The 23,168-nt window shown below is 38.1% G+C and overlaps 3 protein-coding genes across 4 annotated transcripts in view; 1 reads left to right on the top strand and 2 right to left on the bottom strand.

The window, feature by feature from the left end:
* LOC114872855 overlaps positions 1-22,998 on the top strand; it is an 83,294-nt gene extending 60,296 nt beyond the window's left edge. For both annotated transcript variants that reach the window (XM_046286347.1, XM_029180557.2), the window contains 6 exons: positions 19,152-19,547; positions 19,959-20,453; positions 20,754-21,001; positions 21,079-21,652; positions 22,035-22,254; positions 22,379-22,998. In XM_046286347.1, the coding sequence (XP_046142303.1) occupies positions 19,959-20,453; positions 20,754-21,001; positions 21,079-21,652; positions 22,035-22,254; positions 22,379-22,542 (1,701 nt within the window). In that variant the 5' untranslated portion in view covers positions 19,152-19,547 and the 3' untranslated portion in view covers positions 22,543-22,998. The remainder of the gene's footprint in view (positions 1-19,151; positions 19,548-19,958; positions 20,454-20,753; positions 21,002-21,078; positions 21,653-22,034; positions 22,255-22,378) is intronic.
* LOC114872848 lies at positions 649-8,630 on the bottom strand. The gene is made up of 4 exons (XM_029180543.2): positions 8,425-8,630; positions 4,210-5,267; positions 2,485-4,050; positions 649-1,389 (listed from the first exon to the last, which is right to left on the bottom strand). The coding sequence occupies exons 1-4, from the start codon at positions 8,437-8,439 to the stop codon at positions 1,266-1,268; spliced, it is 2,763 nt and encodes a 920-aa protein (XP_029036376.2). The 5' UTR covers positions 8,440-8,630; the 3' UTR covers positions 649-1,265.
* Positions 13,101-15,564, bottom strand: LOC114873916. Its single transcript, XM_029182713.2, has 4 exons — positions 14,407-15,564; positions 13,927-14,031; positions 13,647-13,826; positions 13,101-13,188 (listed from the first exon to the last, which is right to left on the bottom strand). Exons 1-4 carry the CDS (start codon positions 15,372-15,374, stop codon positions 13,101-13,103), a joined length of 1,341 nt encoding a protein of 446 aa, XP_029038546.2. The 5' UTR covers positions 15,375-15,564.
* Positions 22,999-23,168: the final 170 nt, after the last annotated feature.

The following is a 23,168-nucleotide window of genomic DNA, read 5'->3' as shown; positions in this document are numbered from 1 at the left end:
TTCCATCCAAAAGCGAATTTCAAATCTAACAAAATGATAAAAGAATTAACTAATTTCAACCGCACGATCAATCACTGGTGCCAAAAAAGCAGTTAAATTAAAAGATGGTACCTTGATTATTTTCCATTTGTTCTTTACTCATGCAGAACTGACGATCAAATGATTGGTGGAAGTTGTTCTTCTTCGAAAGTTTCAAGGGAGGATTTAAAAAATTTAGAAACCACCCCTCCTCTGTGTGAAATTGTTTGAAAGTTAAGAAGGGAATGTATGTAAAATGTAGAACAATTGTTTCCTTTTTTTTCCTGTATCGATTTGAAATGAGTGTCTTCATTGAATAATTGATTGTGGTTAGCGAATTGCACGTGTCGTTTGGTAGTTCGTTTGTGTTCACGAGGGTGGATAAACTTTCCAACTTGTCTCGTTCGTAGATGTTACTTTGTATCTACTTTTCCTTCAGCATTGAAGTATTTGAAGAATAACAAGCGAATAGAAAACCTCCCTTATTCTGTATTTTACGGTCAGTATATCTCAATAATATTTCTTACTTTATTTGAAAGGGTTATAATGAACATTTCTAATTGACGTATAAATTAGTTTATTCAGTAACATCAAATTGTGTACAAAACATGACAAAAATCTACTCTCGCTTACTACACCGTCTCAATAATATATTTACAATTCATAAAACGATATGATTAAATGGTTCTGTTAAAAATACTGTAGAAAAAGGACAATCGTACCATTTATTAGCAATGTTGATGTTCGTATACTACATGTTTTCTTAACTAAAGTTAGAACTAAATAAATATTTCCCTTAAATAATAGTACAAATTCGCAACAGGTTTTTTCGAATCTCTAGATGGATTTTAAATTCATCAGACTCGGTGGTTAAATTTAAAGAAAGAAAAAGTTGAAGAGTAACTTAAATTCTTCATTTTGAGTCATGACACATTAACACTTTAGTAATCAGATAGTTATAAAATGATCATAACCAGAACTTTTTCTTTCCTTTCTCATTTTTTAAAATATATTTTATGAAGGTATACCTACATAGAAACTTTTATTAAATTTTTGATTTTCATGTCTTTTTCAACCCTTCAGGGTAGGTACACCCTGATTTTTCATCTTAACATCTACTTAACTCTAATTCCTTAAATTACGAATGAATAGCGCATTAAATATGCTGGCAAATATGTACAAAGTTTTGGCGAATATCGGTTCCCCTTTCTCCTAGGAAGCACACGATTAGGATCAGTGTTCTGAATCTAGAAGAAGACGTTCCCTGGCCTGGCCTGGGGACACAGGAAGTTGGAACAATCGTGTCTTCGTACCGCATCCATCACTTGTTGGAAATGACTGGATACCTGGGCAGCTGCTCCAGGCTGAATCCTGAAAAGACACCCAACAGTCAAATTTCACGAGCATACTCGATTTCAAACGTCAATGATTGACGGCAATTCATTAGAAAGGCTCGAAAGGTGAGGCTATCGATAATAATTGATGGCTAACGGGATGATTGGGTAATTGGATGAAACTCGAAACCGAATGATCATTCGAAAGTCGATGTTGAATCATCAACCTCCAAGCTGTATTCTAATTATGGATATCTAATTAGAAATTTAATAAGAACAATGACCTACCAGAATATTCAATTCTCAGCTTAAAGAAGAAAAATACAAATTCAATTTTCAAACTACAAAAATCCGTGTAGTAAAATCATGAAAATGTGAGATGGCTTTTGAAGTGTTAACCAGACAAAGGCATCGGTGCTGGTTAAGTGGATGCTACAAGAAAATCAAAGAACATTACGACCAGTCTGGACGGAACCATACCGAGAAACAGATAACTTTCTTCCAGCTTTCGCCGGCGACGTCCTACTGACTGATTCGACTTTTACCTCTTAGCACAGTTTCACTTTGTGCATACACACGTACACAGAACCATGTACACTGTGCTTCGTCACGAGGCACATGGGTGCTGAGAAAAGTTCCATGGGATAGCAGGTCGATAGAAAACCGATGGAAAATGATTTGTTCAAACTTGACATTGCAATTTGAAGGTGTTAATTGGAAAGTTTAATTTAAAAATTAAACGAAGTTATCTAATTATTTTCAATGTGCTAATTAGCATATTAATATCGTCCTCTTTTGATTCACTAATATGGAATTTTTCTATTTCGTCAGAAGAATTAATATTTATCCAACTCTAACGCAATCGTTGGTAATCAACTCTCCTTTGTTTCTAACACCAAATCGGTCTCGCACGAGTTTTCCTCGTCCATTTCCTCATCCGCGAAAACGAAAGCCCATTATCCAAACATAGCCATCTACATAACCATATGCTAACTAGAGCAACGTGTCGTTATATCATTAGCGAACGCAACAACAGTCTTCCTGTTATTTTGCAACTCATCCCCCATTTGGCGAGTGGATTTTCCCTCCGACAAAAACAATTCTCAGAACGTGAAATGGGAACGATACTCACAGACCCAGAAGAGCAGCCATTTTCTTCTCCATCAACGTAACCGCGTCCGATCCCCTTTGAATCATGGCGTCACAGAATAATCTTTTCGCGCATGGTGTATTCGTCCAATCGCCATCGGTGTGAGCCACTTGAGCAACTTCAGAATTTTCTAAATTCTGAAGAGCATCTTCGAGTTCCTGATCGCTTTCCAGACTCCTCCTTCTTCTCTCGTTCCTCCCATCTACGGAATTCTTCGTTTCATCCTCCGTTGACCTGGATGCAACGTCTAATTTATTTTTATCACCATCAGTAGCCAACTTCTTTAACGATTCAAAAGGCTTAGAGTCATCTTCTACGATCATAATATCAACATTCTTCTTATCCTCTTCGTGTCCTTCTTTCTGAGCGGTTCTCTTCGGGATAAGGAACTCTGTGATGTCAATGTGTCCTTCTGTACGAGCTGGAAGATCAATTTCTACGATCTCACTGATCGAATCCGGCCCCTTTCGCTGTAGACGTTTGTTTCTCACTAAATTCTTCAGGTTACCTTCTGCCTGGAAGATGTCCAAGTAGTCCAGACTACGTTTTCTTCTTCTGTTATTCGTTATTTGATCCTTGGGTCCAGTTTCTGACTGATCTGTCATCTTCTGATCATCTTGCACGATCATCAACACTCCATCTTCATTATTTGTCGATTTCACGTTATCTTTTTGCTCCTCCATCTTCTCTAAAAGATACACCGTTCCTGATTCCTGATCGATTAATCCCTTCAGAAATGGCTGATCAGCGTTTAGGGATCTCTGGTAGTTCACTTCGGTTGCCAATCCTTCGCCCGATCGTTTCAGGACATCGACGTCCAGGTACCTTCCAACTGCTACGGCTCCGATTCCAAGAGCAGCACCGGAAGCCACGAGTCCCAGAGCCGGGATCAGGATGCTGCCTCCGGATGCAACGGTGTCCAGCTTGTCCTGAGCTTCCTTGCCTTTGGACAGGCCCAGATTCTGGGAGATCTTGTGGGTGGCTTCCACCAGAGGGTCGATCACTGGCCTGGTGAACTGGGAGACCCTTTCCACACCGCTGGAAAATTGGTTCTTCAGGTTCTCTGAGATCTTCACCCAAAATGGGGCGTCGTTCGGTCTCTTCAGACCGTAGAAATGTTGATTGGGGTAGTAGTTCTTTGTAGTATAAGTGTCGATTATGTTTTTGTCATTTAGCACGTACTTCTTCTTCTGCCTCTGTTCCGTGAAGGAGTACTGGTTCTCCGGGAAGTTATCTGGTCGTCTTTTCTCGTTCTTCAGGATCTTCGCTGGTTGGACACCCAGTTCTGGATGGGCGTACTGGAGAACAGGTGCTCTGGCACCTGGTTTCAAAGCAACCGGGGCGATCTTTTGACTTTCTGGGGTGTAGAGTTGGGACACAGGGTACACGGTCACCCCGTCGGGATGAAGCATCCTTTTGTGGGTGCTGGAACGGAAGTTGTCGTTTCTTGGTTCGTACACCTCGGCCTTCAGGGCCTCGTTCTTGTAGCTCTTTGGGTCCCACTCGAAGAATACATTTTTCCCTTCTTCCTCGTTGTCCTTGCCATACCTGTGTCGAATGAAGTTTGTTTAAAAATAATTTTCGGATAGTACTGATAATTACCGATTACCAAAACTAGTAATTGGTAATTGTTAGTAGCAAGAACTTCCACAATAAAATTTCCTCAGCAATAATCTGTCAAATAAATTATTCTCTTCTGCAACCTACCTTCTATTAACGTTCTTGAAGAACCTCTCGAACCTCTGTCTATCCGCGTTCTCCGTGGGATAAAAATTGTTGGACACTTCGAAATGTTCGCCACTCGATCGATCAGGGATCAATTTATTATTGATCACCCTCGCGTTGCGCCAAGTTTGAATCTTATCCATAGGTTCATCGGGTACCCTCTTCCCATGGATCACAGGTGTCCCATCCCTGTCGAGGGTCATCGGTGATCTCTTCTGACTGGATTTCACATTTATCTCCGATCGAACGATCACTTCCGCTGGTACGTTTTTCGCGTTCCTGTTCTTCGATAAATTCGCACCGATATTCGTCCTTGTCGATTGAACCTGATGAGGTAGAAACGCGTAACGCTTCTCCTCGCTTTCTTCGCTCAGCTGCAACTTCCTTTGCGATCTGTCTTGAAAATGTCGCGGTAATAAGAGTCCACCAGCTGGAAAAGCGGAATCGAACCTTGCATAATTCATTCGCTCTTCAGTGCTCGTCTTCAGGTCAGTCTGAAGCGGTTTCCAGCTTTGATACTCCTCGGTGGTTGATTCTTCCAATTGGACAGCTCTTCCATCGATGCCCAGAGGCGTCCAGTTACCATAATCTATATTCTTTTCATTTGTAGATTGATCATTTTTGGTCACATTAATTTTCTCATTAACAGACACTTTCTCAGGCTTCGAGAAGTCTTTTTGATTATCAGAGTCTGATAATTTCGCTCTGAGCTGCTCGATTTGAGCGTCTTCGAGTTTTCTGATCTCTTCTTTAGTCTTTGACTCGTTCCTCGTCGGTCTGGACGAGTCTAACGTGATGTTCTTATTTGTTTCTTCAAGGTTGATTCTTTGAGGATCTTCGGAGTGATCACTGTTTTTCTCTCGTCTTTTGACGATCAAAGTAGCCACGTTTCCTTCGCTTGTTCGCACTTTTAACTCTTCTGTCTCACCTGGAAGACTTCTGGAGACTTTTAGCATCGCTCTGGTGTAACTTGGCTTTGGAAGATCCGCGCTGCTGGAGCTGGAGAGCACCAGACTCAGCAGGGTCAGGAACATTGTTATCTGGAGCACATGGACATTTTTTCAACTCACTTAATAATTGTAAATAAAATATTGTGAATTAATTTAGAAAAGAAGAAATTCAGAGAAGACCCTGAAGAAGTCTATGGGTGCTCTTTTTTTTTTGTCAAATAAATTCCTACTCAGTTTTATAGTAATTATATGCTGTCCACGAGCTTAGTCCGAATTTTTATTTAAATTTATCTCTGTTTTTCAAGTTCCTATGCTGTCATGGTTTCATTCTACTTTTCTAGAACGAATGTTTTACAATTTTGATGCTGAAATTCCTCGATCGAATTTCACGTTGGTAATTTATTCTTTGTTCGGTGCTGCGGTGCCGTACGAAAAGTGAAAGTGACCCTAAAAATCTTTTTCAAGTGCTGTCACTAAGGAAGAAGATTCATCGTGTGATTAATTTATGTTGTTTCTAAATTATTTTAAGTAATACAGTGAAAGCAAGTTAAATTGTAATCAATTCTTTTTAAAATTATAACTAAACTAGAATTGATAATGTCTCACGTAACTCCTAAAGTAGTGTAATTAATTGTCATTAACATTTGCATGGGACACGACGTGTTAATTAACAAATTTTTTCCTATTTTAAACTCACACTAGAACTAGTTTTCAATCTACCTACACTTGATCTCAAATCGATTGAAAATTAATTATAATTAACTAGAGTTGGAAAAAAGACCGAAGATAAATTTGTTTTACATCGACCTGTCCATAATTCAGTTCCATAGCTGATCTTATATTAATTATATACCAATTACATGGTCGACTTCAGTGGACGTAGACTTGGCTATGCCTAAATTGAGTCTGATTCATACCTAATTAGTACCTAATCAATCACCAGACCAGGCTTAACCCACTTTGAAAGACAAATTAATAACAGTAACAATCTATCTATAAAGTAGATGATACGAGAAACTTGTCAAACAGTTCTTTGTGTATCTTTTCTTCTTTCTAATCTCCAAGTGTTTTGGTTGCACTGCAGAAAACGATAAAAGGAATCGAGAGATTCCGTGGCGAGAGAAATTTAATAGCTGGAAGAAATTGCCAGCATTCTTTACCGGGATTAGAAAATAGCGATGCAGTAACCGTGTGACTAGATACTTTCTATTATTAAGATAGCTATTATTCATTGAGATCGAAGGAAGTCTCTTCAGGTACTTTAATACTATTCACGATTCCTGTAATCAATCTTTGCATCTATTATTCTTAGGAATAGAAACTAAAATACAAGTAATTCAATTTTATGCAAATATGAAATTCGGGAATTGAAATTTTCCTTTGAAATCTACTTGGTGGCAAATTGAAAATAAAAGGGTGATAAAGCAATCGTCTGGACCAAGGATCGAGCATCATGGATAAGTGAAATGGTACGACATGCTTTCCCCAAGTACGTTTACATTGGTACACCGGACGATCCACTTTTTCCATTCTAGTGACTTTCGATCAACCAGTGATGCTCGACGATAAAATATAGACCGGTTCGATTGTTCGCGGAAATTCTTACCCTTTAGGAGATGAATGGGATTTCTTCGGGTTGATCATTATCGGTGAGGTATGTGAAAGAAAGTGAAGAGAGGATCCTTCGTAGGTATTCTTTGATCGTTAACGCTTGACCCTGTTAGGTTTCTCTCTTTTTTTTAAACAATGGCAGGTTTTGCTAAATTATTATTGCAAATGCAATACCAGATCCTCCACCCAAAATTTAGAATAAAAATTCTAAATCATTTCATTAAAAAAATAGCTAGCATAAATAAAGAGAATGAAAAAAATTCCAAGATAAATTCACCCATTCCTGAAGAATTAAAAGCAAACAAATCCTGATAAACTTTCGAAACTCATCAACGATTCCCAGCTCATTCTCCTCAGTCCATTTCGCGAACCAGTCTCATTTCCATTTCAATTTGAAGGCTCAGCGCAGAGGAAGGAAAAAGAAATTCCATCCGTTGAATCGGATGTTGAGGCTGGTACGAGCTCGTAAACGGTTAGTTGAAGCGTGAAATCAGATGTGATTCATGAATTACCGAGCTTATGGGAACATGAAAATCGTAGGATAGGCCGAACTAATGAACGATCAGCGATTAATGTGAGTTTTATCGAAGGAAGTACATGATCCACGCGGACTACGATGGCCCCGATCCGTGTCCCATTGCATTTCCGCTCCAGAAAGCCCGCGGATACGCATTCATTCTATTGTAATTAATGTCGTTACTGTCCATCTTCTTTATCCTCGCGTTTATCTATTACCAAGGAGGCAATCGTTTACAATTTGTTTTATTATTTTTTTCGTTGCAATATTCCTTGCAATTTCTATGCAGTTTCTAATGCACTTTTGCTTGCAGTTTCTATGCAATTTTGAATGCACTTTTCCTTGCAATTTTTTTGCATTTTTCATTGAAATTAATTTAGAATTTCTTTTGAGATTTCCCTTGCTCAGAAGTTAGAAATAAAGCAACATAGAAAAATGTTACGTATCAGTGGAATGTAATGAGTCAGGTGTTTTACAAACGTGTTAAAATGTTATTCAACAAAAATCGTACAGTTTCTCAAGAAAGTAAACTGGTGGAATGTGTTGAGTAACCCCAGGAAAACGGTGTTCTAATAACTAAAGAATCCAATCAGAAGAGATCTCAGGAAGAAAAACATTTTGTAGTTGCATAAAAAAGATGTGAAGATAAAAACGAGAATAGAGAAGAAATATATTGAGCCTCCTAATAAAGAATCAGCGATAAATCAATTTGTCATCCACAATACAAAATCAAGCTTATTATACCTCAAAATATTCAGGAAACGATTGTAATTTTCCTCTACCAAAACCAAAGATGACGTTTAACGATGTTTAAAAAATTAAAATACTAGACATAAGAAGAAAAGAAGAGATTGCTATTCTCTGAATGAAAATTGAACTTTTAAGGTACAGATAACTGCAAACTATTTAATTACACACTGCAATAAATATTTTACATTGTAAGAAAAAAACAATATAAACTGCAATATAGAAGAGAATTTCTCCAACCACAGAACAATACACCTATTGTTCCAATTTCTCAAAGAAACTACTTCCAACTGTAACATAACTGGACATTGTCATCCTTAAATAATTGACATGACGCAAGAAAAGAAAAAGAAGAAATATATTTATAAATACCTGTATTTTGTCCATTTCTCAAGTGTCTTTTGTTCGATCGTCGATTTCCAATGAAGAAGATGAAAAAAAAAGAAGAAGAAAAATCCCTTATGTTTGTTCTTCAGATCTTCATGGTACACGAACGAAAAATTCTAACGAAGAGTATAAAGAAGAAGAAAAAGATTTTGGCGAATAGAGAGGAGGCCCACTCTTACGCACCTGTTGACTCCCGGAATATCTTCGCGAGACTGACGAAGGCGCTCAGTCAGCGGCTCCTCGTGTCTCCGACCAAGGACCGACACTTCTTTCTCTACGACCTACTTCCCGTGCTCGCCTTCGCCTTCGCCTTCTTCCGTCGCGACGTCCTCCTCGCCGATTAATCGGAACATTTTCCGAACCGATGAGCCCCGCTCGAGGGGAACTAATCGCTCTTCCACCTGGAATTCGGCCACTTAGTCTGCTCTCGTTCTTCGTCGCTAATTCGGCTAATCTGCGATGAATCTAGCGGAAAAGAAATTGCACTTCAAATTGAATAAGAAAATAAATAAATTTCAGGATCATTATTAGACCGGTATATTTTTGAGGAAAAATGATAACGAAGTGATGGAAGAAGAAAATGAATTTTTACAAGCAGACATACCACTTTCTCGAACCAGCTGTGCTTTCCAAGAGGGTGACGCACCTGAAACGAGAGTTCGCGAAACTTTGAGACAGCGAGTGGTCCGGTTTTCAAGTTCACGAACGACGACCCGGTGGGGCTGAACCGGAAGAGACGGTTAAGGTGCCAGTACACCGGGTTCAAGGACCTGCCAGTGAAAGTCCATCGGCTCTCGACGACAACGACGATGCACAACCGGCGTAATTTCTTCAGTTACACTTATTAATACCACGGCAGTACCGATACCAGTGCCATGTAACGATCGTGGCACTAGAGGTACCTGGTAACACCCATGGCTGAAGCAGTACTCGTGAAAATACCTCTAAATACCATGTAACAATAGTATCCCCATAAAAGAAAGCGATCTGATTCTCCTCTTCAAGAAACCTTCTTCGTGTTTTCCCTAAAGTAAAAGCAGGCACAATGTTTTTTCTCCCCCTGCAGAACCAGAATCAGACCGAAAAAGAAGAAAGCAAACAAGATTCCCCTGTTCGATCTGAATTACCACCTAATTTGTACACGCATGGTATCCAGAAACAAAAAAATGGTCGAAAGTGAAGGAATTATCCTCGCCTGATGGCATACATTTAAAACGACATTTCCAAGAAAAAGAAAGTGGTGGATCCTGAATAATCCACCGTGTCGCGGCCTTTTTGACCTGACCTTTGTATCCCCGGGAAATGATTTCGCGCAATGCCGACCCCATGGGATAGTTTGAACCGTGTAGCGGAGAAAATTCCTCGACTTTCGCTGCTCAAGGGCGATGAACAGGTTGGGTAAACAGGAAGGAAAGGTTTACGCAAACGTAGGGTTTCTATTCCTGGTTAATTATTCGAGTATTTTGTAAATATGGTGATCTACTCTCCAGTAGATAATTTCTCCACTATATAATTTAAAATAGCACCTTACATTTTGTCAAAAAATTCATTTTTAATATCTTCAGGGTGTCTGACTAGATACGAGTATTTCTACTGTGACAGTCACTGAGGTATTAAAACTCAAAGATTATTTTCTCCATTTTATTTAATTATTCAGACATGTCAATGACCACTATGGCAGCCAATGTCTTAATTATGAACTGGTCAATTACAATACTAATTATGTTAGTATCTATTCCAAAATCTCAGCACTAAAATATTTAACAAATTATAATAAATTAGAATTTCAATTATTATCGTCTTATAGGCAATATTTAAATTTTGTTCTAAATAGTAATTTAGTATCATGTGGGTAGATCGACGTCCTTCGATAGAATTCGACGTCCTCGTGTGACTGGTGTAATTAAAAATTATGACCACGTACGCGTCCCATTGTGTTCACATACGATCCACGAAGGCCTGAACGTTTTCCAATATCGGTCGACGTCTGTTGCACACTCGTTTTCCTTGACATACCTGAAGACGAGCCTACGACATAACGAACGACCCACGTATAGGGTATGTACCATCGCCTTTGTTAGTTATCGCCTTGATGGACAGAAGCTATAGCCTCGATAATTATTTTCACGACGGGTCAACTATGGGTCGTGATAATTAGACGCTTCATTAGCGGAGAAAGTTGACGTTAGATGAAGAGTGAAAGTGTCAATGTTAGGACTTGGAATCTAGGTCTAATCATTTTGGAAATTTTTCTCTCTTTCTTTTTTAAATGAATTTTTTTAAATATTCGTGTATCTTCGGTGACTAGTATTTGAAGATTTGCAAAATTTTGCAAAAAATCCAGGTCCCTGTCCTGGATACTTTGATCAGGGCCATCGAGCATTGTGTTTTACCATTCTTTTGTCGCTGAAAAGACAGTCGAAACCATCTCGTTGGCACAGTTTTCATAGAGGACAGGAAAAAAGAGGTAAAACTGCGTGCAGCATCTGTCGCGGTGACCGGAAATCTCAAGCTATTCTTCCGTTTTACGAGCGATCCATCGTTCATGACACTTAACTGGCAAAAGTAGAACCACGAAGAACAAAAAGTGGCTCACTTTCGTTGCCGTTCGATCTCGTGCTGTAAACGCGAAGTTAGCCACGTTTTCGCGAAAGTGTGTTTATTAGGAAAGAGATCGAGCTAATTGGAGATAAAGTAGGCGTAATTGCTTGGACTTTCTTTCCAAGTGTGTTCTATCTGTGAATTAAAACTCATTTCAACTGGCTGCCCTCATTTGAGAACGTTCAACGTAAAATTTGTTATTGCACAAAATAGATAAAATAAATTGGATAATACGAATTTGTAATTTAATTTTTATTTATTTTGAAATTCTGCTGATCGTTATCGTAGATGGGATACACTCGAATAATTAGATGGAAAAACATTTTTCAATTTAATTTATAACGCTATATACCGCTTGACTACATTTCATGGCGAGCGAATATGTTAATTAACAGTCGGAAATGAGAGCAGCCAATTACAAAATTTTTGACTGGTAACGTGTACTAATTAGTTCGCTAGTGTTTCTGAATGAAGCGAACGGGCGTTAATTACAAGAAACGGAAAGAAATTTGGTGTTGCACTGGATGAATTAAGTAGCCAGGTCATTAATCAATCGTACAGTGACCGACAGAAGTGATCAATGTGGGTCCTTCTTGCATTCCTGAAGTGAAAATGAAGGAAGAGACTCGGTCGACCCGAAATTCGAGACCCCATCTGGTATTTTTCTCTGACAAAGTTTCTGATTTCAAGAAGAGAGGTCAAAGGGGGAATAAATTATTAAAATGATGAATAAATTTAGCTACGAATGGTAGAAGCTTTATATTTGGTGAGAATTTCGTTACATCACTGTGGAATGTTGTTAAATGTTAATAAAATTAGAGTTACTAGCGGGCGACACGTTTCACTTTCTCAATTTTTCTCTTTTTTTAATTCATACATTATGTATCCAAGTATTCTGTCGATGATATTATTTCGAACTTCTGACACCATCGTTGGGAACTCTCTATCCAATAAATATTTAAATCGCGTGTCATTCTGCGATCGTTCTTTGGATCTTAAAATCATTTTGCACTGTGCTGAATTATTGAAGGAATAATAGACAAATAGGAGAATAGGAAAATAGGAAATGGAATATAGGAAAAGAGAAATCGGACTCGGGAAAAATTGGAAAATAGAGCGCAAGAAAATTGAGAAATGGAAAATTGGAAAATAGCTTACAGTGAAATGGAAAATAGAGAGATAGGAAAATTGGAACTTTGGAAAATAGAAAACTGAAAGTATGGAAAATGAAAAAACAGAAATTTAGAAAATAGAAGAATAGACAATGGTGACATAGAAAGGCTAACAAATGAGATGCAACGTTCATAGGGGTATAGATATCTCGGCCAGTTTCGAGATGCAACGGGTGGTCAGGATGCGCGTGAAAGCTTGTTGCAGTCACCGATAACCCGTATCTCCTCGTGGAGACATGAATTCCTGGATCGAATTGGCATAGAATACCGTCGACCCACTTATAGACTGTGACTACTTTCACTTGCTGCAACTGGCCACGCGACTGGCTACCAAGAATTCCCAAATAATCATCCGGTGTCTGGCCCACGTTCGATCAACTTTCGGTCACTTTCATCGAGCCTCCGACGACCAACCAATACAGTATGAGCCACGTGATCGATTATACTAATTTAAACATTTTTTCTCACGTAATTAGTACATTGCTATGTATAATGTAATGTGCAATATGCACAGAGTGTAGTAAGTGAAGTAATTTTTAATACGTTTAAAAGATATGAAATCTTTTTCATAGGTTTTAAATTTCTGGGTTCAATATTTAGAAAAAAAAATTATTGTGAATTGTATAAATTAATTTATTAAATTTTACTACAATTACGTGCAAAATGTTTGAGTATCGTAATTTTAACAAGAAAATGTTTGATTACTTATTCGATGGGAGTAACGCGGATATGGTTGAAGTTTATAGGTGCAACTACTTTCTGTCGAGTTTCTATGAGACTGTTTTTCTACCTTACTTTTATCACACGATCGTTCGGAGAAAGTTGAACATTGGTTGGTTTCAGTTTTCCACCGTGGGAATTTCTGAGTTTGTACGATTGAAAAACAAATTAACAAATTATGATTGTGCAATCCTTTTTCTTCACTGCCTCGAAAATTTCTTGAAGACCACATTCCTCTGCAATTTTTCTCGTTGTTCTAACAATGGAAAAAAAATCTGATTAACTATATAAATAAATATTTCAGATCCTTATACGTATAAAAATTGTTTATTTCTTTAGGATAGGATAAAGAGTTTAAATAGTTTTTAATGATACCATAGCATTCACACTTTCGAATGACTCTTTCCAACTCGTTTTGGGTAGTTGAAGAGAAATACTTAGGAGCATGGAATAATAATTGCTTTTACACGGGAAATTGATGGGTAATTGTAATAATCCTACGAACATTAACAGCTGACTGATGTGAGATTGAATATAGTTAATTGACACTTAATGGCAAATAGCATTTTTAATACTTAACGAAATTATTTTTTATCATAAATTATATTTTTTATTACCATTCATTAACTGTTTTTGTATGAAAAAATAGAAAGTTTTTGATAGCATTAGGTTTGAGAAATTGAAAAAATTTTGAATTAAAATGATTGTAATTACCTTGTTGCCAAGTTCCAAAGAATATTCTGCAAAGCGTTTGATCCAGCTTCTCCACCAGTTAGGATCACCTCGCATATTGATCTCTCTTCGCAAATGATCGATGACTCACTGATTCGAGCCTGTTTATGTTCCGCAGGCAAGTCAGCTACTCTCCACTTGGATAAAACGATATTAGGATCCCTGTAGTGATTCGTTTACAGTTAGAATTGGAACAGAATGCAGTTGCATTTTGCAACTGCAGCGATGCAGAAATCTGCATACAAATGTCCTTTGTACTTACGTCGTGTTGTTCACTTTTACAATGTTTGGAGTCAATGCAGCAACCAATAAGCCAATAGGTAGAAACGCGCCGATTAGGTGAAGGATTTTTTTCCATGGTGAAACTCTGGAAATGAATGCAGCAGGGTAATTAGCCAAGCAGTTGCGCTAATTGAGTTTCATTGTTTGAATCTCTTTTATTGCTGAATGTGGCCATTTGAGAAAAGAAAACTTTAAATTCTTATGAATGAAAGGAAATAGTAAAGAATAAAATTTTGCAAATAAATTATTAAAAAGAAAGCTGGGAATAAGAGAAAACACTGGGAAAAAAAAATTTTTAAATGAACCTCCACTTTCAGAATGAAATATTCAAAGGAAGATGGAGAGAGATAATGAAAATTTACAAAAATTGGGAAAAGAAAATTTAAATCCTAATAAAATCCCATCTAAGAAAAAAATGCAAACCGTGAAAGCAGGAAAAGAGAAACATACAAATCTTTACCTCTCTCTAACAGGATAACTCGTGCGATGATCATTAACCATCTCGACCTGATGATATCCAACAGGTGGCTGGTGAAAAGGATAAGGAAACTTCTTCGTCCTGGTGAAAGATGACTCTTGAACATAAACAGCTCCATCATGTGGCCTCTTGAATGCATCCAAATCATGAACATTCTGTTGATAAGCTTGTTGATCATAATATCCGGGATAATATTGATTCCTTGAAGGATCACTATTAGAAAATCCTTCAAACTCCTGTTTCTGTGGGCCACTCTGAAACTTGGATGGTTTCCCCAAATAATTCTTCACATTTTGCTCATTAACTGGCTTCTCCAGGTTCTGAAAGGCTTGTGGATCTATCAAATCATACTGTGCTCCTACATTCCCAGTCGATTGATGATGATGACCCTGATTCTTCAGCAACTCTCCATAATAATCCTTAGGCACATCCACTGACTGATCCTGGAACTTTACATAGACATTCTGCTGTATTCCTTCTCTTCTATCCTCATCCATAGATCCAACATTTTCTGGATAACCTTGAAGAGCTTCCTGATGATCAGCCTGAAGTGCAGGTTGATAGACCACCCCAAGATTGTTCAATTGATGATAGGAAACTGGATCAACCTCGTTCTCAAACCTGATGTGATGTACATTGTTGAAAGGACTGCTGATCCTGGACTCCTTGATCTCTCCAAGATGAATACTCGGTTTGAATTCTCTGGAATCGTTGTTATCGTCAGCGATGGCGAAGGTTAGCTTGCTGTAAGTTTCTATGGTGGTCGTGGACTCTGTAGTCGTAGTAGACACCAAGGAAAATTGATCTTCGTTTGATTCCTCGAAGAACTTCACCGCTGACTTCTCTTCATCATTGGGAGGATTTTGAATTTCTTCAAGGTTCTTTGCTTGCAGAATGAAATTTGTTGGCGATAAAAGGATGAAAATTAGGAGATTCAATGCGAAGCACATTTTGATGGGGTTTTTAGTATTGTCTCGAAGGAGAAGTGATGGTGGAGGAGGTCGTTCCCATCGCGACGTGTTTGTTGGACTAAACAGACGCTTTGGCGGATGGACGCCTTTAACTTGCGACAGTGTCGCTTTTCTAAAAAGCGTGAAGATTTCGTCTGTTAATCGTCAGGCCTCACTCTAATTGTCGTTGACAAAAGTGCTCGTTTAGTTCCGCCATGTGTTTCAGGATTTTCTTAAGACTTACTTTTGCTTTGAATCAATTGTCTCGAATGGGTCATTGTTAACGATTACTGGGTCATTTCTGATTTATGTGTTAAAATTGTGAGCTAATTGCAATCATTCAAAATATGATTATTTTTTTCTGATTTTCTAATTTTTTTCTAAATTTTCTAACTTAAGCTTTCCACTTGCTACCTTGTATAATTAATAATTCTGTCAGTCATCAATGAGTCCAATGGCAACCACCACGTTAATATTCCTAATACACAATCTATATTATCATCTGCTGTGTTAGACTCGAGAATTTCCACTTTGTTAAGATCGTCAGGATGTTAGGATCACGATGGCGTAGTCGGAACGAAAGTGGCCGGAAAAATAAGGAAGAAAGGACAACCGCGAAAGGGGATAGCCTAGATGTCAGGACGATATTCACGCATCGACAACCAGTTTCCAAGGAAAGTATACTTCGGAATAATGAAACGTTTTTACTGTCAGGAACGTGTCGGAGCGACTCGTTGAACGCTTCGAATCACGAAGATGTATCAACGACTGACACGCGTTTTCAACGAGATTTCTCGTCTAATTCTGGGACACTTTTCACGCTGATGTACCCTCACGAAAAAAACGAACGCTCAGAGTTTTCCAATGCGTATCGTGTTTTTTCCATTCGCACTTTTCTCCGGGGTTCATTCATAAAACTTTCAACTGCAATTAATTTTCCTAGACATCTTGTATTGCAGATATTAACGAGTGGCATGTATAGTTATTTTTCTCAGACTTTAAGCTTTAATTTCACATAGTATAAGTGTTCTTTTGCAACACTTTTATGTCATGAAATCTTCTTGGACTTCGAGTGCTTTCGAAATCGGTCATTGTTCTCTATAATTAATGACCGGCCATTTTGTGTCAGGAATATTCATATGTCCTTTATGTAGTTATTTTCGTTAGACTTCAAGCTTTAATTTCATATATCATAAGTGTTATTCTGAGAAACTTTTATGTCATCAATTTATCTCAAGCTAGACTGGTTTCCAAATCATCAACATTAACCTAGCAGAAGATCTAATGGATCGTATCATTTGAATAATCATTGTTACAGTGTTCCATACTATATATCGCCGTTTTCACTGTGCCAATAAACATGCTAATTGTACGCTCGCCTAAAGAGAGAAGTTGTAGAAATGATTTATCTCGCATCTAGCATGCTAGCCTTCGTCCAGTTCCCTCCACTTGACCTCCGTCAGAAAATAGGGTCAGACTCTCGCCGCACGCTGATAAAACACGTCTTAGAAAGTTTTTTTCACCCCTTTTTCTGCTCTTTGCTCACATTCCGTGAAACGATGCAATAAAACGTTTTTCCTCTGTTCTTACTACCTGGCCCAGAGAAAACCGATGGGCATTGTTGTTCATCGACTTCCTGTTTCTGCTGCACTTCAATCTTTTCGTTTCTCTTCGAATTGTAATTGGAAAATTTACAATTTTCCAGCTATCTTATAATTTCCAATTTGAAAAGTGAAATAATCGTATTTGGAATAATTCAGGGTTAACCCTTTAATTACTAAGGGTGACTACAGTTATCCAACACGCGAAGAGTTTGTTTAAACAGTATTTATCGTTACTTTAGCCCTGAATGAATTACAGTTAGTTAACCTTTTTAGTTTCATTGTCCGGAAGCCTGTAGCTGTAATTCACAGAGAGACCTATTTGCAGCATCATCTTCTTTTCTTTTTATTCTTGAAAACTTCATCATCCGCACAGTTTCTCCGACAAAGCAATACTCCGAAGAGGAACAACGTGCAAATCACCGCATGTTCAGAGAACTACATGCTCGTGTTCCCCTTCTGTTTAAGTCAGCCGACAACGAAAGTAGACGTTCCCTGTATACATACTCGACAGGCGTCGGTTCTTTCTTCATTTTCTGTTTTTTCCTTTTTACAAACCTATCCTGATGCTCCTTTTCGCGGTTATCTACGCCTCGAACGACCCAATTCTGGTTTCGAGTAGGCCAACCGACCGCCATACCGGAATCGGAAAAGAAAAATCATGTTGCAACAGTAAAACGGAAATTATTTCATTCAATTGGGATCCTTTTATTTCGAGGGTCAATGATAACCGCAATCTCAAATTTAATATAACGCAATTTAACGCAATTTAATTTATATCATTTATGCGATCAATAACTATTTCAATTTATAATTTATGCCATGAAATTACATTTGAAAGCTCGTATATCAAATTACATTTGGCGGACCATGGAGAGAGTCCTAATTTTCATTTAATTCCGTTCAATAACAATGAAACGAGAAACTCTCGTCTCGAAGGAGGATCACAATGGGTTTGTGGGTCGAGGATGCAAAAATGAGGGTCCATGGATCGGAAGTTGCTCGTAAAACGGAAACGTTAGACCAGCATTTCACAAGAGGAATTTCACGGCAAAGAGGGAAAAAAGAACCGCAGGTTTCTGGGCCGAGAAAGCGAAAAAATCACGAAACGATCGACTGTTCGGTCGATAGATCATTGACCACGATCGACGAATGCTCGATAAAGTTGTGTTTTTTTTCTCCCCATTGTCCTTAATCGACGAAAGAGTTGTGGAATAAATTTTCTGTGGAACAATGGGAGGTCCTTGTTACGATTTAAAGATAATCGCCACGATTGTGTTCCCCGGCAATTTGCGATTAGAAACGCGATGAACTCGACGAGATTTTGCAAACTACTCTCGTTTAAATTTCTTAGGCACACTTACGTGTCATTAAAATGTTTAACAAAAATTTCATTCGTAAATATTGAGTAACAGAAAGTTGTAATTTCTAAAATTGAAAGTTGCTGAAGATCGATCATATCATAAATGAATAAATCAAAGTAAAATGAGACAAATTGGAAATGAGGCTAATTGTTTATTGAACACAGGAAAATGTAATTTATTGCAATCAACGATGAGGAACTTGAAAGTAAGTGTCAACTTCGAGAAACCGGTTTCATAGATCAATCACCTATTAAACGAGGTTTTAGATCGTCGTAATTCATAGGATACCTGCAAAAATTCATAGGAATTGTTTATTGAAGTATCAGAAAAATGCTGGACGAGTACTTGACGTTATACCTAAACAGAAAAAGCATCGTGTAAAGTAGCTGTTGATTGTCCACGCTGGAGCAATTAGTGCATGACGGATCCTGACTTTTTCATGATAATCCTCCTTGAAGATCGTCCACGAATCAAGATTTTTTTCTTTTTTCCTTAGTCCTTGAAATTCCTGAATCAAACCACTTTGGTTCACGACAGAAAATCAAACTGGAAGAATCGAGGACTTAAAATTAATCAGAGAAAATTTTGGAAACTTCTGCTGAAGAATTAAGAAATTTAAATAATCAAGCACTAAATTAAAAATTTCAAAAAATTTACAATTTTGAGAACACAGTAGATCAGTCTTCGAATTCTGAAATCTCTTTCAAAGCATCAGCACTCTATAAAGCTATCGGTCAATATCGAATTATGTTAAAAATTTAAATGACAATATTAAAAATCTATGCCAATTATGGCCGAATCGTCGATCCCAGGACGACAATTATCATAGAGGAGGAAACGATGCGAGAGATGCCGAGATAGGAGTAGAAGAACGTAGACCGCGTCCGTTCTCCAGGTGACCAAGGTGTGCAAAGCGTGAACAACGTGTGCAACACGAGGCTAGGAGAAGGACGGAAAATGGACCAAGTCACCAGGAAGTGGGGACCTGGATTAAAAGCAAACGAGGGCAACGTCTCGGCGACAGAGCCATCTCAGACCTTGAAGAGTCGAGGTCGAGAGCAAGTCGACGCGTTCTTTGCTTCATTGCTCGCTCGGTGCTTTTCTAACGGATTTCCGTTACGTTACGAACTGGATCAAAGAGAATTCTCGGTGTTGGCGTAATCGAAAGTCGGCGCCAGGCCAAATTTGGACGGAGGATCTACTAAACGGTCAGTGCCGCGATACACGACTTCCTATTTCTATATCTTTAGTGTTCCATTGATCATTTCATATCGTTTTACCTGTTGGTTTATATTTTTTAAAATTTGCTTTGCCAAGCCACTCTTTTTAGGAAAATAATTTATTGGAATCTGCCAATTAATTTGATTGGAATTTAAGCCTGATTTTTTAAAAATATTTTATTTATCAAATTTAACATACATTCACAATAGAAATATTAATTTACAATTTAAAAAGAGATACAGTGTCGATCAACAATGATTTCTATATTATTTTTAATACACTCTGTATAACGGTGAACCAAGAGGACAAACAGGTAGAGCGTTCACCTGGCCGAAGAAAGACGAGGAACGTGTAGAGGTTACGAAAGTGCAAGTCCACACTTTCCTCGTTTATTTCAGATGGCGCCGAAAAGAGCGATCTACCTGCTCCTGGTGACCTTGGCCCTGAGGGGAAGCCAGTGTAGCACGAGATACTACGTAAAGATGAGGACGAACGCGTCCGAGTTGTTCAAGACCAGAGGGGACAACTCGAGGGTGCTCGAACAGCCAATCGCTGCCACGACCAGTCCATTGTACGATGAAACCAGAGATCACTTTCAAGATGATGATCAAAGAATGATAAAAGATTTCCCAAGAACCGACGACGAGTCGAGGAACAGTTTTGAAACGTCCACGTTTAATCCGGACGTTCTGAATAAATTTCTTGAAGAGTATGCTAGCAAGATCAAGAGCAGCACCGAGAAGTATCAGAAGCATCCATTCAGGGTCGTGAAACCTTCCGAGGCTCTTGCACTAGAGGTGGATGTCCCAACTGCACAGCCAACAAGCAGCAGCTCTGCTCAGGTCACCAAACCTGAAGAAGATGGGGTGAATGCTACTCTGGCTGAAGCAGGGGTAAGATTTGGCTGCAAGGATTCTTGTTGAAGAGTTCGATAGAAGGTCGATTTTGAATTGAGAGACTTTGATGAAATTTAAGGATTATAGTCAGATTTGGATACCAAATTTTTTAATTGATAATTAAACAGATAGTTCAGATTTGGGTAGACTATAACTTGCAATGAAATGCAAGGTACTTTGATTGTAGATTTGATAATTAGATTCAATTGGCTAAGAACAGACAAAAATTTAAAATAGGACATTTTCAATAAAAGTTTCTGAAGCTACGTATTTAGCACATCTCCCCGTTTGCCTCAGTTAAGCGACAGTCTAAACGACACCCTGAAGAGGAACAAATACTATGGAGCAAACTCGTATGAAGACAGAAACGGCTGGGTGACTTTAGAAGCAATCCCATGGTCGAAGAGTAAGATTTCAAAGTGGCAAGCGACACCCAGCACCCAACAGCCTTGGCCGGAAGTGAAACCATGGGAGAAACCAGGCATGGGTAAACCCTGGGCTTCGGATTACTCTGTCAGACCAATCTACGAAAACAATAAACCATGGTGAGAAATCACCGGTGATTTCTCTCTTCAGAAGATCACGATTAAACGATTTCTCTAATTGTCAATTTAATTACTAGGTACGAGAAGCCAAAACCAAATTGGCCAGAGAACAACGAGAAACCATGGCAAAAACCTACGACACGACCATCGTATTACCCAGACAAGGTCGATGAAGGTCAGGCTCAAAAATGGCCTCCAGAAAGACCATCCTGGAATAAGTATACCGATCGTCCCAACAGTGATATCATCACTGACAATCGTCCAGCTAATTTCCCGAGTTCTTGGAACAACAGGCCTCAAACAGCGAAACCTGGTTATCAGTACCTGGATAGATTCTCAGATAAAAATCAGGCAGAAGAGAATAACAATGATTGGCATGATTTCCCCTCGAGATTCGATGATCGTCTACGACCTTCCACCGATAGACCAGCCTTCTCTCAATATCAATACGTCAACAATCATCCTCAGAGTTATCCTGGTAATGGGGATGGTCAATGGGTACTCTTGTCCACCAACAGAGGTTACTCGAAAGCTAGACAGAGATCGATGAAGATCGATACCACGAATCCGTTACAGAATGGGAACAAGAGTATCCGGGTGAAGGGGGAGGAGGCTGATCCTGCGATCGCTGTGATGACTTCGAAGAGACAGGTTAGGCTAGATGATCAAAGAAGTTCTTATCGATTTTTATAATGACCCTGACATTTGACAAAATTTATTTCAAATGTTGTGCAATAATTCTTGTATAATGAACGATAGTTAGCGTTTGTTGAAAATTGAACGAGCTGTGCTTGCATAAGGGGATGATTGCAGGGGTTGTTTGTAGGCGTTTATTTAATTAAATCTCGTTATCTACTCTCAGAAAAAAAGATAGGAATTTATGGCGATCAAAAATGAAATTTTATAATGTTCTTTTATAAATTTCAATCAGGACAACCCTCGATAATATTTTGAAAAATTAAAGCTGATGATTGTATTTTGATTGACGATGCTTGCAAAATGGCAGGCACTTGATGAAATATCGTTTACCTAGGTCAGGTTGACGGTGTTACCGTCGATCAACGGCACGAACACGACCACCTCGCACGGAGGTCTCCTGGAGGTGGAGAAGACCTTCAAGAGCGTGGATCAGAGTCAAAAGGAATACGAGATGAAGAGACAAAGCCTGCCGGTGATCCTGAAGAAAAGGCCCATCAGAAATACTCTCGGGAATCAAGCGTCTAATTCGGCTGTCTTGGCTGCCGTTAGTGCAGGTTAATTAATTCACTCTAATTAGAGATTTAGAGAAATTTAATCGACCATGAATCAGAACTGACCCAGTGATTTTAAGAGAGAGACGCTGATTATATTGAAAGAGATTTATATTTATTATTATAGGAATATTACCGGCAACTATGGCGATGATGATACCAATGATTCTCGGCCGTCGAAAGAGGGACATAAAAGCTCCTCAATCAAGATTACTCAATTATGATAATTCAGTAATGAATATTCATGATCCCACGAATCAACGTGGAGCCCGCGAAACAAGGCTTAGGTAGAGGAATTAATGTTGAAAGAGAAAGTCTTTGATAATTCGTGAGAATAAGGTGGTTGATCGAAGAGAATTTAGAGGAACACTGAAAATCTTATTTAGTGTTGGGTGTAATTGTATAGAAAATAAGTATCAATTTTAATTACTTTTTTCCATTCGTAGAAGTTAGTTGAATTATTTTATTGAAACTTCGAGTAATGAACTTGAAATTGAAGAAGCAAAAATTATTTATTAAAAATGAATTTATAATGTAAGGTCATAGATAAGATTTATTATTATTTTCTATTATAGTGTGTCTGGGAAACACATTTCTATTGCAAAATAAGAAACAAAAGAAATTATCACTGAAGACAATGCAATTATTGCCGCACTCGTGATTATTATCAGTGATTCATTAATTAATCAATAACAAATTAAAATACACATGTTCATTGCTCTTTGTTTATAAATTAATACTTGCAATTTTATCATAAGAAAAGTAACCTGCTATCTCGTATAATATATAATTAGCAATAATTTTTAATTTATCCAACAAACGTCTTCCTATAGGGATTAAAACATCAGATATTAATTTTCATTGAATTTTTATCATGCATATATTTACATATATGTCAGGGTATTATGATAATAATC

Source organism: Osmia bicornis, chromosome 7 (assembly GCF_907164935.1).
Source record: "Osmia bicornis bicornis chromosome 7, iOsmBic2.1, whole genome shotgun sequence".
In the NCBI taxonomy this organism is placed as follows: Eukaryota; Metazoa; Arthropoda; class Insecta; order Hymenoptera; family Megachilidae; genus Osmia; species Osmia bicornis.
The sequence above is the reverse complement of the archived record's forward strand: the minus strand, read 5'-3'. Positions and strand labels throughout refer to the sequence as shown.

Excerpts from the sequence above, each read along its gene's own strand:
- LOC114872848 (XM_029180543.2), bottom strand. Across the intron at positions 4,051-4,209 it reads TTCAAGAACGTTAATAGAAG|GTATGGCAAGGACAACGAGG; the intron begins GTAGGTTGCAGA and ends CATTCGACACAG. Across the intron at positions 1,390-2,484 it reads ATGGCTGCTCTTCTGGGTCT|GATTCAGCCTGGAGCAGCTG; the intron begins GTGAGTATCGTT and ends GTGTCTTTTCAG.
- LOC114873916 (XM_029182713.2), bottom strand. The coding sequence starts at position 15,374 with ATGTGCTTCGCATTGAATCTCCTAATTTTCATCCTTTTATCGCCAACA. Across the intron at positions 14,032-14,406 it reads AGTTATCCTGTTAGAGAGAG|AGTTTCACCATGGAAAAAAA; the intron begins GTAAAGATTTGT and ends ATTCATTTCCAG. Across the intron at positions 13,189-13,646 it reads CTTTGGAACTTGGCAACAAG|AACAACGAGAAAAATTGCAG; the intron begins GTAATTACAATC and ends TTCCATTGTTAG.